Source organism: Malaclemys terrapin, chromosome 4 (assembly GCF_027887155.1).
Source record: "Malaclemys terrapin pileata isolate rMalTer1 chromosome 4, rMalTer1.hap1, whole genome shotgun sequence".
Classification (NCBI taxonomy): domain Eukaryota; kingdom Metazoa; phylum Chordata; order Testudines; family Emydidae; genus Malaclemys; species Malaclemys terrapin.
This window is the reverse complement of record NC_071508.1, coordinates 33,262,737-33,279,917: the sequence shown is the minus strand read 5'-3', so window position 1 is coordinate 33,279,917 and position 17,181 is coordinate 33,262,737. Positions and strand designations below refer to the sequence as shown.

General features: G+C 47.8%; 1 protein-coding gene across 1 annotated transcript; it reads right to left on the bottom strand.

The window, feature by feature from the left end:
* Positions 1–2,587: 2,587 nt before the first annotated feature.
* LOC128835573 (membrane-spanning 4-domains subfamily A member 8-like) lies at positions 2,588–13,531 on the bottom strand. The gene is made up of 6 exons (XM_054025116.1): positions 13,262–13,531; positions 10,901–11,020; positions 8,570–8,626; positions 7,085–7,195; positions 5,524–5,637; positions 2,588–2,680 (listed from the first exon to the last, which is right to left on the bottom strand). The coding sequence occupies exons 1-6, from the start codon at positions 13,529–13,531 to the stop codon at positions 2,588–2,590; spliced, it is 765 nt and encodes a 254-aa protein (XP_053881091.1).
* Between the last annotated feature and the right edge of the window lie 3,650 nt (positions 13,532–17,181).

Here is a 17,181-nt window from a genome sequence, read left to right as displayed (position 1 = left end):
GAGAGAAGGAGGGCAGGATAGCTGCCACTAGAGGGTCCCTGGGTTGGGACCCAGAGTAGTGGGCGGGCCTGGGTCCCCCTCTACCCCCCTTGCAGTACACCCAGCTATTGACTGTAGGGAGCGGCCATCAAGGACTACGCCAGGTCCCTGACAAGAGGGATTAGACTTTGGGTTGTGGTTGTACATGGTGGCTGGGGTGCAGAGAGACTGCTGATCAACCTCCTCTCCCCCCCCCCCACAGAAGGGGGTGTGGATGGATTAAGGGGCACTGCCAGAGGGCAGTGGCCTGAAGAGGGTGCCGCGAGTTGGAGAGCGACGTGGGTTCAGATGCCAACTGAGGGCTAGACAACGGGTGGGATACCACCAAGAGGGGATGCTCCACTGGACTGAGCTAATTCCTGGAGTAACCAGTAGGAGGTGCCAGGTGGTGAGACCCACCCTGCTCCACATGGTGGAGAATGTGGGCAGAACGAGGACTAGGCAGATTGTGCCACATTGAGAGACTAAGAGACTGAGACAAGATGGTGGAGAGGAAAAATGTTTACTGGAGGGCCTGGGTGGTTCGGCTTGCTGAGCAGCAGAGAGAGGTGCTCTGGCTGCTGCGGGGATGGGCACCCAGGCTGTATTGGAGTCCAGGCGCCAAGGCGAGAAGCCAGGGCCTGGGCTCAAGAAATGTTATACCTGTGGATGAAAGGGCCACTTCAGGCAGGAGTGTTCCTACTGGGAGAGGGCAGGGAGGCCCCACCCAGACAAGGGGCCCCCTGTGAGAGTAACGGGGGGGCCCCCAGCTTGTTGGGTCTGTGGGGAGCAGGGACACTTAAAGAGAGAGTGCCCCCCTACAGGGCTCCCATAGGGAAGGGCTAGGGCCCAAACAGGCTGTGAGAGGGCCGTGGCAGGGGGAAGGCGCCAAGGGTGCTTCCACTGCCACACCAAGGGCCACATAAAAAGGCATTGCCCCCCTGAGGCAGAGAGGGGGAGTGTCAGAAGCCAGGGGGCGTGTCAGAAGCCAAGACTCGGTCTGGGACTAGCCACCAGGAAGGTGTAGTGCAGGCTGAGGCCCCCAGAGAGAAGGGGGCTGGGGCAGAGAGGCCCCACCTTAACGAGGGAACCTACATAGGGGCCAGGAGGGCCGAAGTGGGAACCCACGTAGGACCAGGGATGTCTACGGTGGGGACCCAGACAATAGAAGAGGGAGGCAGGTTGCTCCAGTTAGTGGAGGGCCTGCGATATGAGAGAGATTCCCTGAGGGCCCAGCTGCGAGGAGCACAGGGGCAATAGGAAATTCCCCCCTGAGAGGGTACTTAAGGGGGAGAGTGTGTAGTGGGGCGGCTGCCCCACTCCCTGAGAGTATGGGCTGCAGCAGGCCTGCGCAGATGGGCAGCCAATCAGGGAAGGGCTTATTGGGAGCCAATCAGAGCCCAGATTGGAGGCAGCCAATCAGGGCCAGGCTCAGCCCTATAAAAGGCTGCTCAGGGAGAGAGTAGTCAGTCTGTCCCAGGCCTTTGAGAGGGGAAGGTCTATCTCCAGAGCTGGGAGACTAGCACCCGGGACAGCGCAGTGCGGGGCAGGGCCGGGGGAGCAGAAGGGAACTCCAGTCTGGTGTCTGCCAGGCTGCAGGCCCTGAGGGGAAGGGCCTACCTGGTGTGAAGGGCCGAAGGGGAAGCGGCCCAGGGACGTGGACAGACTGAGGGAGAGAAGGAGGGCAGGATGGCTGCTACTAGAGGGTCCCTGGGTTGGGACCCAGAGTAGTGGGCGGGCCTCTGTCCCCGCCCCTTCCTCCCTTGCAGTACACACAGCCATTGGCCATAGGGAGCGGCCATCAAGGACTACACCAGGTCCCTGATGAGGGATTAGACTTTGGGGTGTGGTTGTACATGGTGGCTGGTGCGCAGAGAGACTGCTGATCAACCTCCTCCCCAACCCCCCAGAAGGGGGTGTAGATGGACTAAGAGACACTGCCGGAGGGCAGTGGCCTGAAGAGGGAGCTGGAGAGCGAGCTGGAGAGCGACGCGGGCTCAGACGCCAACCGAGGGCGAAATGACAGACAGGACACCGCCAGCAGAGGGTGCTCCACTGGACTGAGCTAATTCCCAGAGACAACCAGTAGGAGGCACTGTGGTGGGGAGTCCTGAACCCGTCTCAGACCTATTGAAGTCATCTTGTCCTATGCTCTGCATAGCTCCACTGTAGAATTGTTCCCTACAATATATTACTCCTGGGGGAATTCTGCACCAAAAAAATAAAAATTCTGCACACAATATTCGAAAATTCTGCAAAATTCTGTATATATTTTATTTGTCAAAATATCACAATGTACTAATGCCAGTTACAATTATTTTGGTAATTTATTTCAAAATATCGGTCAGCAAGTATGTCTTTAACAATACAGACACCTCTTCCCCCCCCCCCTCCCCCAAAGAGTCTGGTAAAAAAATGTTTGACAAATAGATTCCTTACTAGGCATATTAATGTAGAACTTTGTGTAATTCATTTACATTTGATTTTACTTCTCAATAGGAGGCACTGGTGGAGCAATCTCTTGTAGGAGTTCGTTATGAAGCCCATTACTCAGTCTTGTCTTTGGGGTCTAAGCCACATTGGTGGGAGGTGCTGGAGAGGCCATTTGTGCAGAAGGAACCCCAAAGTTTGCATTGGCAACATATGGCCTGAACAACATGGCCTGCAGAACAAAAGAGATCAGTCCTCACTGGTAACATCGTCTCCATTCTCACCCCCACAACCATCACCTTCCTCACCCCTCCATTCTTGTTCCATCATCTTCCTCACATTCTTCAACACTACCACCTTTCTCAGTCCTCCATGCTCACCCCCAGCATCTTCCTCACTCTTCCACTCCCTTTCATCGACACATTTTTCAACACTACCACCATCGTCTTCCTAATCCCTCTAGTTTGTATAACTGGGACAGGTGAGTCCCTGGTGTAAGTCTCCTGTAGTGACTGGCATTACAACAAGGATGAATCTGTGCCATCATCACTATCAACCCCCTACTCACTATTGGTAGGATTTTCTTTGTGTAGTTGCATGGGTCTCAGGTGTCACAAACATGACCCTGGCCTCTTGATATAGTGATGACATTTTGGATAAAGAAACTAGAAGTTCTCTTGGGTCCTGACTGCAGCAGATTTGCTGTGATGCACTTAAAGGGTTAATGTGGTAGGTCTCACTACGCCACAGAGCGTCCCTCTGTGCTCCTTGCTAGAGATGCCTGAAAATTTCCTGTCAAAATGCTGATTTTCAAAAACAAAACAAAAACCCTCCAAAAAAACAAAACGAAGAACCAAAAATGAACAAACCCCAAACTTTTCTATGAAATGTTGCATGAGAAGTATCCAGTTTCCTGGGGAAAATTAGGGTTTCACCCAAAAAGAGTGCCTGAAATCCAAAACATTTCAATTTGGAGATGTTCATAGGAGATGCGGTTTGGTTGCCTGGTGTCCCAATTCTTTGCTATGGGTCAGGAACACAGGCTAGACTACATTTCCCATGTCATACCATGGCCAGGGACTCCTAGGATACAACAATCTCCCCTCTCCAAGAGGGGAGGCAATTTTGCATCATGGGAGTTGTAGTCAGGCCAAGGAGCCTGGCCTACATAAGAGAATGGCAACATGAGGCATTAAAACTACAACCCCTATCAGGCACCATGGCAGCATTTCCAAATTGAAATATTTTGGTTTTGTCAAAATATTCTAGTATTCCAATTGCTGCTGAAAAAAATCAAAAAGGTCTTTGGAAAATTTAGACAGGTTTTTTTTTTTTTTTTCTCCCCTTCATAAAAACAGTTTGAGAAAATGTTAGCCCATCGGTGTGTGAGATTACCTACTCCCAGGTCAACAAGGGTAAACCTCACCTCAGCTATCCCCTTTGCTATGCAAAGGTGCTCAGAAGAACTGCCCTGAGAACTGCTGTATGGGAGGCAGCCTTTGGGAAGGTCAGATTCTACACCAGCATCACAGCAGTGAGTTGACCCCAAACAAGGAGTCCACAGCTGTAATTTTGGGGAGGGGAGTTTGCAGCATCCTGAGCAGTTTCAGCTTCATGACTCCATGGCTGGCTCTGTGCTAGCCCTAACAGCTGCTCTAAAACATCAAGGCTGGTGATGGCCCCCAAGCATAGGTGCTTACTCCGTGGATGCTCCAGCCCTGGAGCACCCACATAAAAAAATAGTGGGTATTCAGCACCTATTGGCATCCCCCGCAATCAGCTTCTCGCCCTCCCCCCACAGTGCTTCCTGCCCGCTGGCAGCCCCTCTGATCAGCTCCTTCCACTCCCTCCCAGCGCCTCCTGCCTGCCATGATCAAACTGTTCAGCGGCGTGCAGGAGGTGCTGGGGGGCAGGGAGGGAGGGGAAGAAGCGAGTGAGGGGGCAGACCAGGGCAGGAAGAGGCAGAGCAGGAAGAGGCGGGACAGGGGCTTGGGGAAGGGGTGGAGTGGGGTTGGGGCACCTCCTAGCAACTCAGAAAGATGGCGCCTCTGCCCCCAAGTTGTTGTCCACCAGGCAGGTATTGCTGGAGTACAAGGGATGCCGACCGTGCCCTCAGTACATTCCCTCCACCAAGGGAGTAAGAGCTGGTTGTGCCAGGTGGGGATTCCATGCCGAGGGAGTTCTCTGCTGGAGAGATCCAGTGACTTTCGGTGGCACAAAAGGGTGAGATTGCAGCTCAGGTTCTGGCCCAGTTACAGTTTCCTCCCCACCTGGCGCAGGGAGATAAAATAAATCCCTATGGAAATTAAAACACTGACCATGAAGGTCAATGTGGTGGCAGTGAAAACTGGGATTATTTCCCCCTCCCATAAAAAAAAATCATTAACTTGGACTGTGGTGCCAGCAGCCTGGTTAGGAATCAGGATAAAAAGGGCCAGAAAATGGGCAATTTCCTTTGCCAAAAATGTCAACCAAAATCTGTCAACCGCCAAAATATTTTGATTCAACATGCAACTATGATGTGTCACAACTTCTATTTTCCTCTAAGGGCCTTGATCACTGGCAGGACTATATCTCCCATGATTTACCACTTTCCCTTTGTTGGGGAGAGGAGGGGATGTGTCACAGGGCTCCCGGCAATGGTGCATCTGGGAGATCTAGTCCAGCTAGAGAATGCGGCCCATAGAGGAAAATGGGAGCATGCAGCAGCTGAACTACAACTTCCATCAAGAAGCATGGTGTCACTTTGAACACCTGAAAACAAACTATTTAGATTCAGTGTTTTGGCAAAATAGCAACGTTTTGTGAAGAAAGTAGGTGCTTTTTGCTGAAATTCTCATTTAGTCAAAACCCCAATTTCCCATCAAGAAAACTATTTGACCACATTTTCAACCAGCCCAAGTCAGTGCCTGTCACTTTCCCGCATCACATTTCCCCCTCCCCCCCAAGACCCATTCAGGCCCTTCCTCAGGGATACTCCTCCCATCAGGGTGGGTGCTTCGTTCAGGCAGACATCTTCCCCTCCATTCAACACATGATCTGACTCACGTCCCGTTTGAGAGCTGAAAGACTCACGGTGTTAGGCGTATAGCAGATGGCTAGGCACGCAAAGTACGAGGTTGAGACAGCGATGGAGAACTCCAGGATGGTGAACAAGAGCAGCAAGACTGCGATCCCCTTCGCGGCAACCTGGAGAGCACAAAACCACAGAGGATGCTAATTAATTTTGACTGTTAGAGGTAACACAATGCACAGGGCTGTCATGAGGTACATAAAACCCCCTCTTTTCCCTCCAAGGGAACGCAGTGGGGAGTCCAATTCTGGGGATGCAGAAATCTGGTCCCAGTTCTTCCCTCCTCCCAGGCACACAGAATTCTCCTCCTCATTGAAACTATTCAGTAGCCCCGGTAATTGTGATGCCTGGAGCCACACCACTGTCAGGAGATCATAGACTGCTGCTTTCTCTTGGGTCTACAGGAATCAGTGTCCTTGAGATGCAGCCATTTGTGAAGATGGAGGATCATAAAGCCTAGGGGAGGCTGTGTGGCCTAGTGGCTCAAACACTGGACTACAGCTCCGAAGAACTGGGTTCAGTTCTGAGCTCTGCCACTAGCCTGTGTGTGACTTTGGATCAGTGGCTTCACTCCTCAGTGCCCCCATCCATGCAAAGAGGGGTTAAACAGACTTTGGGGCCAATCCTACGCCTGCTGAAATTAACAGGTGTTATTATTAATTTGTATGTTGAAAGCACCTGAACATAAGAACAGCCATACCAGGTCAGACCAATGGTCCATCTAGCCCAATATCCTGTCTTCTGACAGCAGCTAGGGCCAGATGCTTCAGAGGGAATTAATTGAACGGGATAATTTATTGAGTGATCCATCCTGTCGTTCAGTCCCAGGTTCTGGCAGTTGGAGGTTTTGGGACACCCAGATCATGGGATTGTGTCCCTGACCATCTTGGCTAATAGCCACTGATGGACCTACCCTCCAGGAACTTATCTAGTTATTTTTGGAACCCAGTTCACAATATCCCCTGGCAACTAGTTCCACAGGTTGACTGTGTGTTGTGTGAAGAAGTACTTCCTTTTGTTTGTTTTAAACCTGGTGCCCATTCATTTCATTGGGGGAATTCTAGTTCTTGTGTTATGTGAAGAGATAAACAACACGTTCACTTTCTCCACATCAGTCATGATTTTATAGACCTCTACCATATTCACCCTTAGTTGTCTCTTTTCCAAGACTGGACAGTCCCAGTGTTTTTACTCGCTCCTCATTTTTGTTACCTGGAAAACCCAGTCATGGACCAGGACCCCATTGTGCTTGGTGCTGTACAAAACAGAAGAAAAATATGGCCCCCCTGCCTGATTTTTGACATTGACAGGAGTTTTGACACTGGCTTTATCAAGCAGAATCAATAAGACAGTCTGGAGCTGACAACATGGATATTTTCTACCCTGGGGTCAAAGGCTTGGGACAATTCCAGGCACAAAATTCCAGGTATTTTAAACACAGTTGTTAGGGATGGTCCAGGTAGACTTAACTCTGCTTCAGCGCAGGGAATGGACTGGACGACCTCTTGAGGTCCCTTCCAGCCTTATACTTCTATGATTCTATGGCAGAGTCTGGTCACTTACCAACCCAAAAGAGCTGTAATTTGCATTAATAATCAGCTCTGTTAGAAAGAGAATGATCCCAATGGCTGAGAAGATTGCGCTAGTGATGTTCATTCCCAGGCTGCCTCTCACCTGAAAGACACATGTGGAGGCTCAAGTTGTGTGTAGATAGAGAATAGGTTTTGTTAAAATAAGAACCAGCTCATCTATGTGTTCTGGGAATGCTCCTACACTTGTATGTTTTGGGCAGAATTTAATTGCAGAGTTAGTTTTTCCTATCAAATAAAATTGTATTACAAGCCACAAATGTAATTTTAAACCTAATGGATGTTAGCTGGAAGCTGAATAAATCTGAAACGCTTTGGCTAAGCAGAGCACTAGTAAATGCTAAGAGACCAGTACTACAAACATGGAAATCCAAAGAGTGACCAACAATTGGAGACTGGAGCATAGCTATCGTAAGTGTGGCCACCATGGAAAGACGTGTGTACTGTAACAGACATACCCCCCAAATTCTCAGAGATATGAGATGCTCTCCTGGAAGTATCTGAATGATCCTATTAAATTGAATGGCTCCCTTACTTTCCCCTCCTCTTTACACATTTCATTTCCTCTGCATCTGTATCCCCTCCTCTGAACTTTGCTTCTATTCTTTAGGTTAACTTAATAATTTTGCTTTAACTAGTTGGATTTTTATAAACAAATTTTGTTTGTTTGTAAAATGTGTAATACAAATAATTGATTTATATTTTAACCATTCATGTCATATGTATATATACATATACTTAATTAAATGTTACAAATACACCTAAGATGAGGTAGGAAATGGTTACTATATTATGAGAAGTTTATATATAGTTTGTTTTTTCTGTATATATATATATATATATATTTTTTTTTGAAAAAAATTAATCAAAATTTAATAGAAAAAAAGATAATATCCAGCCCTGAATGTTTACACTCAACTCAAACCCTGCACTTCTTTGGGAAAGTTAGATAAGCCCGTCTGACTCTTATTATGAGAACAGCTTGAGGTTCCAATCGAGACTGGCTCTTCATTGTGCCAGGTGCTGTACATATACACATATACAGTCCCTGCCCCCAACCGCTTATGATCTAAACACACAAGAGGGATAGTGAAACACAGAGAGGTGAAGAGACTTGCCCAAGGTTACCTGCAGCGTGAGAAATCAACTCAGCTCTACTGGCTCTCAGTTCAGCACCATTAAGAATACAGAGGCAGACAGCAGGGAGTGATTTAAAGTATTCCCCATGTCTCCTCCAGCTCCCTATTTGTCTCTTCTGTCTTCCTCTCCAACACAAATTCTAAGAGAAGTTGGTCCAATGAACGATATTACCTCCCCCACCTTCTCCCTCTCCAATATTCGTTCCCCATGTTCTTGATCAACAAGCTCTCTGCTCTTTCCCATCAGCCACTCTTCCTGGATAGTGTCCGGAGTTTCCCCCACATTACAGAAGAGGAGGAAACATTATCTAGATACTCACCGGACAGGTATTTTGATGATTCTCAGCTGCAACAGAGAGGGATCCAGAAATGACGAACTGCCCAGGAAAGAGAAAACCATCATTCACGTTTCACACTTACAAGAAATATCTGTCCTCCAAGACAAGCTGTATGTGATGGAAACAAGGGCAAAGAATGACACTTCCCTCAGCAGGGTCAGTCATAATAATTATACCTAGTGCTTAGCGAGCACTTTCCATCTAATAATACTGCCATCCATGTTCAATTCAATCCTCTCAGTTAAGGTGACACCCACACCTTAAGCCTTCCCCACAGATTCTCCTCCTCCTCTCTTCTTCTGAGTTCTGCTCCTCTCTCCATAAGTATAGCAATGACTATTGGATGGTCCTGAGAAGAGCTCAGAAAGTCACCAGGTTCCTCACTACACCTTCCACCCAGTGCAGCTGTGCCATCCACCGCTTACGTGTCTACCTCTGGAGATTGTACAGTACTCCTATCACCATGGTAGGGGGGAGGGATAGCTCAGTGGTTTGAGCATTGGCCTGCTAAACCCAGGATTGTGAGCTCAATCCTTGAGGGGGCCACTTAGGGATCTAGGGCAAAATTAGTACTTGGTCCTGCTAGTGAAGGCAGGGGGCTTTCCAGTTCTAGGAGATGGGATATCTCCATTAATTATTATTATGGTATCTGAGCATCTCCACATCTTAAGCCTGACCTGCAGCGTCCTCTTCTGTTCCAGTGCTATCCTCCCCAGACTCCCAGCTGTGCTAACATGTCTCAGTCCAGACCTGCAGTGACCTCTGCTGTCACCTCCACACTCTGCTTTCTGTGGCGGAGCAGTGACCAATTTTGCTTGACAGTTGAACAGTCCCTGGCTTGGAACCTGGCAGGAGATTTGCTCTTTTTGCTCATCAGCCAAGTTTCTTTCCCCACTGCCCCATTCAGGGTAGATAAACCCTTACAAGACTTAGTTCAGCCAGGGGACTCAGTAAGAGATGGGAACCTGAGCCTTTACCTCAGCCTAGTAAGCTAGAGGTGCTCAGTCAGTGACCTCACAAAGGCCTGGGCCTTGACATCAGCCAAGCAGGGAAAGGTGCTGAGCCAATGACTTCACGGATGCCTGAGCGCCAACATCGGCCCAGCAAAGGGTCTAAGGCAGAGACTTCACAGCAGCTTGGCCCTTAATACCAGCCCAACAAGACAGTTTTGGTGAAGAAGGTGAGCAGATTTTCAAAATGCCAGGACACTTGAAATGTAGAACAGGCAAGGAGGGTAGCAGGGGTTGTGAAAGTGGCACTTAGGGCTGGTAGCTGGTGGAAGGAACCTGTCTTTCAAGTGCATGGGGTGGGTTTTATTGGGGAACTAAGGTAGCACATGGGGAAGGTTTTTTGAAGCCTGGTCTGGGGCACTGCATGATGCAGGATGAATGATCTGCTGAGCAATGGCAGGAAATGGGTCAGCACATTAGATGGGCCAGTGATCTACCTAGTGACAGCAACAAGCATAGCAGCAGACTAAGAGGCGTGACAGTTTAGATGGACTAACGTTCTACCATATCCCTGACCTGCAGGTAGGATCCTGAGCTGACCACATGCTGCCTCTTTCCCTTTGTGGGTTAGGTCTGGAACTGAGGTACTAGGTATCTGTTACTTACTGACCATCGCTACAGTCTGTGTTGTCTCTTGATACATACAGGAAATTTGAAGTAAAGGAGGAGGAATCAGGAGATCTGGGTTCCAGGGCCGGCTCCAGGCACCAGCCCACTAAGCATGTGCTTGGGGCGGCGCCTGGAGGGGGGCGGTGCGGCGGGGTGCTCCAGCCCGAGAGCGGGGCCCTGGCCGGGCTTGCCGCCCTCCCCCCGGTGCTCTGGCCGGTCGGGGAGAGCGGAGAGCCCCGGCCGGGCTTGCCGCCCTCCCCCCGGTGCTCTGGCCGGTCGGGGAGAGCGGAGAGCCCCGGCCAGGCTCGCCGCCCTCCCCCCGGCGCTGGGTGGGGGGCGGCGGGTGGTTTTTCTGCCTAGGGCGGCAAAAAAGCCAGAGCCGGCCCTGCTGGGTTCTATACTCTCTTCCGCCACAATTCAACTGCATTACCTTGGGTGACTCCATTAGCTGCCTCCGGTTCCTAATCTGTAAAATGGGGATAATAATATTTAACTCACTAGCATTTTATGAGGCTTAGTTCACTCATGTTTAGAAAGTGCATTACGATCCTGGACGTGTCCCTCTTGCGCTCTGTTTATCTTATGTGTATCACTACAGTCCTAATAGATAGGTAGAGCATGAATGATAGACAGTGATTGTTTATCCATGTGGCCATGCCATCATTTCATAAATGCTTCCATTTATTTTACTCACAGAAAGTCCTCCCCAGAAGGGGTACCCTCCCATAAAAGAGATGGGAATGTAGGGTTCGATGAAAGCTGCAGAGAGACCCCCAAAGCCAATGTGCATCAGCCCAATCAGGATCTGGATGGCCTGTGGGAAGACAATGGGGTAGTAAGAGGAGTCACCTTGTGTCCTGAGCAGAGCACTGTGTCCTGAGCAGAGCTTATTGGAAACTAGAATTTTCATCCTGTGCGAAATTCTGATTTCTAGACAGTTGTTTTAATCTGAAATCTGAAAACTTTCAGTTTGGAAATGTTTCAACATTTCGTTTCAGGTTGTCAAACCTACTTGAAATATTTAATTTAGGCTTGGTTAACAATGAGCTGAATCCACCTGAGTCAGTGCATTGCATTAGGGGAATTGTAGTTGGGGTGCCTCGTGACCCCATTCTCTTCTATGGTTTAGACTTCCTAGCTGGACTACATCTCACATGTGGAATCATGGGACTCCCATGAGATACCACAGGGGTTCAGTAAAAGAGAAGATGGCAGTGCATCTTGGAAGATGTAGTTTGGAACAGGGAGCCAGTCCTACTGGGAAGAATGAGACCACCATCTGAACTACAGCTTCCTTGAGCCTTTGTAGCAGCTCAGATAGATGCAGTTTAAATGTCAAACTGACCTGAGAGAAAACATTTCAGTTCAGTTTGAGAAATTGAAGACATTGATTTTGGAAGTCTTAAACAAAAACAATATTTTGTTTAGATTTTCCCAATGGAAAATTTTGATTTTGCAAAAACTACATTTCCTATTGAAAAAATGTCCTACCCCTAATGGCCCCCTCAACTGTGATGGGAATCACCACCAAAGAACGAATCAGAGAATCAAATATGTGTAAGTTCGAAAGCTTGGCTCACCAACAGAAGTTGGTCCAATAATAGATATTACCTCACCCAAACTTTGCAACAAGATAGTCCGAACTGGCACGTTTTCAGGACTCTGGTGATCTTAGCTAAAAAAGGTTAAGGGTTCACTTGGTCAAAATTTATAAGTACCTCTGTGGGGAAATAAAATTTAGTAACAGGCTCTTCAATCTAGCAGGCAAAGGTCTAGCAAATCCATCACTGGAAGTTGAAGCTAGATAAATTTGGACAGGAAATAAGGTGCAAATGTTTAACAGTGAATGCAACTAATTATTGGAACAACTTACCAAGGGTTGTGGTGGATTCTCCATCACTGGCAATTTTTAAGTCATGACTGGATTTCTAAAAGATATGCTTGAATTCAAATAGGAATTAATGCAGGGAAGTTCTCTGGTGTGTGATACACAGGAGGTCAGACTAAATGATCCCAGTGGTCCCTACAGGCCTTAAAATCTATTAATCTATTAACTCTTTTGGCTCTTTATTTTCTTAATTGTAAATAAATGAAGAACCATTGGCGTATCCCTCTAGACCAGGGATCGGCAACCTTTGGCACGCAGCTTGCCAGGGTAAGCACCCTGGCGGGCCGGGCCGGTTTGTTTACCTGCCACGTTCACAGGTTCAGCTGATCGCGGCTCCCACTGGCTGCGGTTTGCTGTCCCAGGCCAATGAGCATCGGCTGAGGGATGTACTGGCCGCCGCTTCCTGCTGCCTCCATTGGCCTGGAGTGATGAACCGCGGCCAGTGGGAGCCGCAATCAGCCGAACCTGCAGATGCGGCAGGTAAAGAAACCGGCACGGGCCGCCAGGGTGCTTACCCTGGCGAGCCGCGTGCCAAAGGTTGCCGATCCCTGCTCTAGACTGATTGATAGAAGTTGCACATGATTGATTTCACTATTAGTTCAAGGCTGAAGTGAATCAGCTCTGAACTGCAGTAACTAGGAGAGGGACCCTGGGTTTGAACTGCTCCTTCTCAGACCAGATCCACGGCCATTGTGAATTAGCACAATGAAGCTACATTGATTTACAGGAGCTGAATTGCAGTCCCTTCCACTCCGAGATGGCCTCTGCCACCTTGGGGCAGTTTCATTCATTTAGTTACAGAAACAGCTGATTTATAATCCTTTACCCCACTGTTTCTCCTTTGATCGATTAATCCTTATTTCTCCCTTTTTGGGCAGCTAGGAGGATTTAGTGTCCCTGGAACTCTGGGTGTATTCTTCTCCTTCCCTTCCCTCACAAAGAAATGAGGTCTCAAGAAGAGGTCAGATCTACCCTGGGTCCCAGAGATGCCAAGTCACTTGATGGTACCGGCTTCTTGGCAACCTTCCCATAAAGCTGTTCATTAAAGTAAAAAAGAAAAGGGTGGAATCTGGAGTTTGCTCATGCTCAGGCCTTCATCCACCTGTCTAGGCCCTTCTGCATTGAAATGACTCATTCTCATGGACTGAGAGCAAAAATCACACTTACCCCCAGGGTCTTAGACTGTGCTTTGAGGAATCTCTCCGTCATCCCCATTTGCCTCAGCTGTGTGACCTGTTCAGCGGGACTCCCAGGGTACACTGACCCAAGAGGTTGGTTCCCAGGGTTCATGACCCTGAACTGCTGAGGCCCACATTGCACCATCTCAGGAGTCTGGGAAATGGCACCAGAGACCCCCTGGCCTTGGTGGATGATGCCAGCGCTGTTTGGGGGCATGAACACAAGCACCCCATTGGCCGTGCTTCCTGGTGCTGCCATGATGGCGAAGATGCTGCAGAAAAGAGTGATTGGCCCAGATTAAGCCATAAGTAATAACATTGGTCCCAAAATTAGGCCATGGGCCATGCTGAGTAGAAATCTTCATTACCTATTGCTCAAGCCCCTTTGAGTCCCTACCATGAGTTTGTCCTTCGCATGGAGCTATAATTGGAGCACTAGCAACACCCAAAGATAAGAGTTGAGATTTCAAAAGCTGACTGAAGGATTCAGCAACACAATTCCCCTGAATATCAAAAGGGTTTGTGTGGCAAAACCATCTTGCTGGCTTTTAAAATCTCAACCAAGGATTGTCTCCATTCCACCCCTCATTTTCCAAATGCTTTTAACTTTCTGGATCTTTCAGTTTTCAGGAAGGAATTTTCCAGAGCTGTGTAATTGATTATCCTAGGGTCGATAGAGGGTGAAACCTCCAAGGAAGGAGACTCCACCACCTCCCTAGGTAACGCATTCCAGTGTTTCACCACCCTCCTAGTGAAATAGTTTTTCCTAATATCCAACCTGGACCTCCCCCACTGCAACTTGAGACCATTGCTCCTTGTTCTGTCATCTGCCACCACTGAGAACAGCCGAGCTCCATCCTCTTTGGAACCCCCCTTCAGGTAGTTGAAGGCTGCTATCAAATCCCCCCTCATTCTTCTCTTCTGGAGACTAAACAATCCCAGTTCCCTCAGCTTCTCCTCATAAGTCATGTGCTCCAGACCCCTAGTCATTTTTGTTGCCCTCCGTTGGACTCTTTCCAATTTTTCCACATCCTTCTTGTAGTGTGGGGCCCAAAACTGGACACAGTATTCCAGATGAGGCCTCACCAATGTCGAATAACGGGGAACTATCACGTTCCTCGATCTGCTGGCAATGCCCCTACTTATACAGCCCAAAATGCCGTTAGCCTTCTTGGCAACAAGAGCACACTGTTGACTCATATCCAGCTTCTCGTCCACTGTGACCCCTAGGTCCTTTTCTGCAGAACTGCTACCTAGCCATTCGGTCCCTAGTCTGTAGCAGTGCATGGGATTCTTCCGTCCTAAGTGCAGGACTCTGCACTTGTCCTTGTTGAACCTCATCAGGTTTTTTTTGGCCCAATCCTCTAATTTGTCTAGGTAAATCCTCTAATTTGTCTAGGACTGTCTAATTTGGCTCTAATTTGTCTAGGACTGTCTAATCCTCTAATTTGTCAGGACTGTCTCTTCCTTCCCAGAGATTGTATTCTCGCCAGCCTGTCCCATTTCTGTTTCCCTTTTACTGGCCGGACCAGAGTACTTTGTTCCTTTGCTTGGGGATGTTGTGGGGGTGGGAAGGTGGGGGTGACACCACTTGTGTCTATGTTTTCAAGAGAGCTAGAGGCACCGACCTTTGGCAGCACCAAATGCTCACCCCAGATCGAGCTGTTAGTCAGGAGACGTCACAGACGATATCAACACCAGTCCGACCTCTGAGCCCTGACTCTTTTACTCATTGGCTAGAGCCATGTAGTGGAGAGTAGCTGACTCATGAAAAGCTTTAGGTGAATGCAAGCAAGTTCTGTCACTACTCCACCCTTTTGTATGAACATTTTCTTGGTGTGGCAGGTGCCACTTGCTGTCACAGGAGCATGCTGTTTGAGCCACAACTTTCTCCCCTCTCCTCTTTCTCCCACTTGTCAGGTAATTCGATCTGCTGCTCTTTGAATTCTGACCTCATTTTCCTACAAGGATCCAGAAAGGATTTCAGGGCATCCTCATGGCCTCCCTTCCCAGTATGGCCACCCACCTCCAATTTTAACGGTCACCCAAGGAGACTGTTTGCCGACGCACTTACTCTATCACTGCAGCTGCTCTCCTCTGTCCAGCAGTGCGTGACTCCAAGCCCCACCAGGAAATTCTCACAGGCTCATGCAAAAGGTGTTTTATTAGCATCAGACTTTTAATTCTGCCCTGACGGTCACACTCAGCTCCTCCCTCCTTCTCTGCCCTGTTTTACTGCAGGACTCCAAAGTCCTGTTCCTTTCCCTTATCTGCTTCAGTGTCCTTCATATGCCTTTCCCCAACCTAATCACCATCCCTTCTGGCTCAGAACATATGGGGGTTCCCATAGGAGCCCACCAACACTGCCCTTTGGCCTCTAGGGGCACTACTGAATGAAATGAGACCCTTCCTTTTCCTGTTTGCTTAGAGCAGTGGTTCCCAAACTTTAACAACCTGTGAACCCCTTTCACTAAAATGTCAAGTCTCGTGAACCCCCTCCTAAAAATGAATATTTCCAGGGATTTTCTCCTTTACCTGAGTATAAATTATAAAAGCAGTGATCTTGGAAATATAAAATTTGTTTTTATGACATGCTTATTACACACTATTTATTATTAATTATTATTTATAATTACATTATTTTTATTACATTATGAAAACAGCAACACTCTTCCAAGATCTCACTTCTGTAGCTTGATTCACTTTGAATAAGCGTGTTATGAGACAAGGCTGCTATGTTTCATCAAGGAGTATCAGAATTGAAACAGCATGAAGGTATTTAAGAAGCCAACTCAAAGAGTTCCTCCTACATAAGCATTCAGTTCTTGAGTAGTCCAGGCAAACAACGCATGTTACAACAAAGCTTAAACTTGTTCTTCATAATAATTTTAAAAACAATACTACCTGCCTATTTAATTTTAAAAACAACAAAAAACATCCACCTCCCTTTCCATTTCTTATAAGGAGTCTTGAAGTTTTAATCTCCTCAGTGTGATAGATATGCTTGCTTTGATCTGCTTAGCTCTTAGAAGTCCAGGGGCTCCAGGCTGCTGACCCCGTGCTGTTCAGGGTGCCTAGGACGAGCTCTGTCCGCCATTAGGGAATTTTTTCCCGAGAACCCCCTGTAACATTTGGTTCACGAACCCCAGTTTGGGAACCACTGGCTTAGAGGGAAGTGCCACAAAAGTAACATGGGCTCGTTGGACATTTTCTGATCAAACTTTTCACCAGTGGAATCTTTTTTTTTGTTTAGTATAAAACTTGCCAGGTAGCACCAGCTTGCTTCAAAATTTGTTGATGTTTGATGGGAAAGCTGAACACAGGGGAAAAAGAGCCTGAAAACAGAAATTTTCACTTTTTTGAAGAAAACTAGGAATTTTCCACTGAAAATTTTGATGTAAATGACCTATTTGTTTGAATGAAATTTTATATGTAAAAAAGCCCATTTTCCAAACAGCTTTAATAATTGCATTCAGTACTTATCTAGTGCTTTACATCTCCAAGATGCTCTCTCTCTCCTTCTGTAGCATCCCCAGGTGCAGCATCTAAGCATGATAAACATGTAGGCCTTGTCTACACTACCGTTTAAGTCGATGTAAGTTTCTTCGCTCAGGGGTGTGAAAAAAACGACGAATGAGTTCCATAAGTTACATCGACATAAAGCGTTGAGGTGGAGTAATTATGCTCTCTTGTTTATTTAATATGCCTTCACCAGACGGGCTAAGTGGGTGCCGCTGCATTGATACAACAGCGAAAATTTAGTGCGGTAGTGAAGACAAGCCCTTAGGAACTTCTGTGGTCTTAAATGCCAGCTGGCTCATAATACAGAGCAGCTGAGTGTGAAAGACATGACAAGCCTCTTCCACCCACAGGAACTTACCAGATGCAGGACAAGCTGAGCTGCATGGG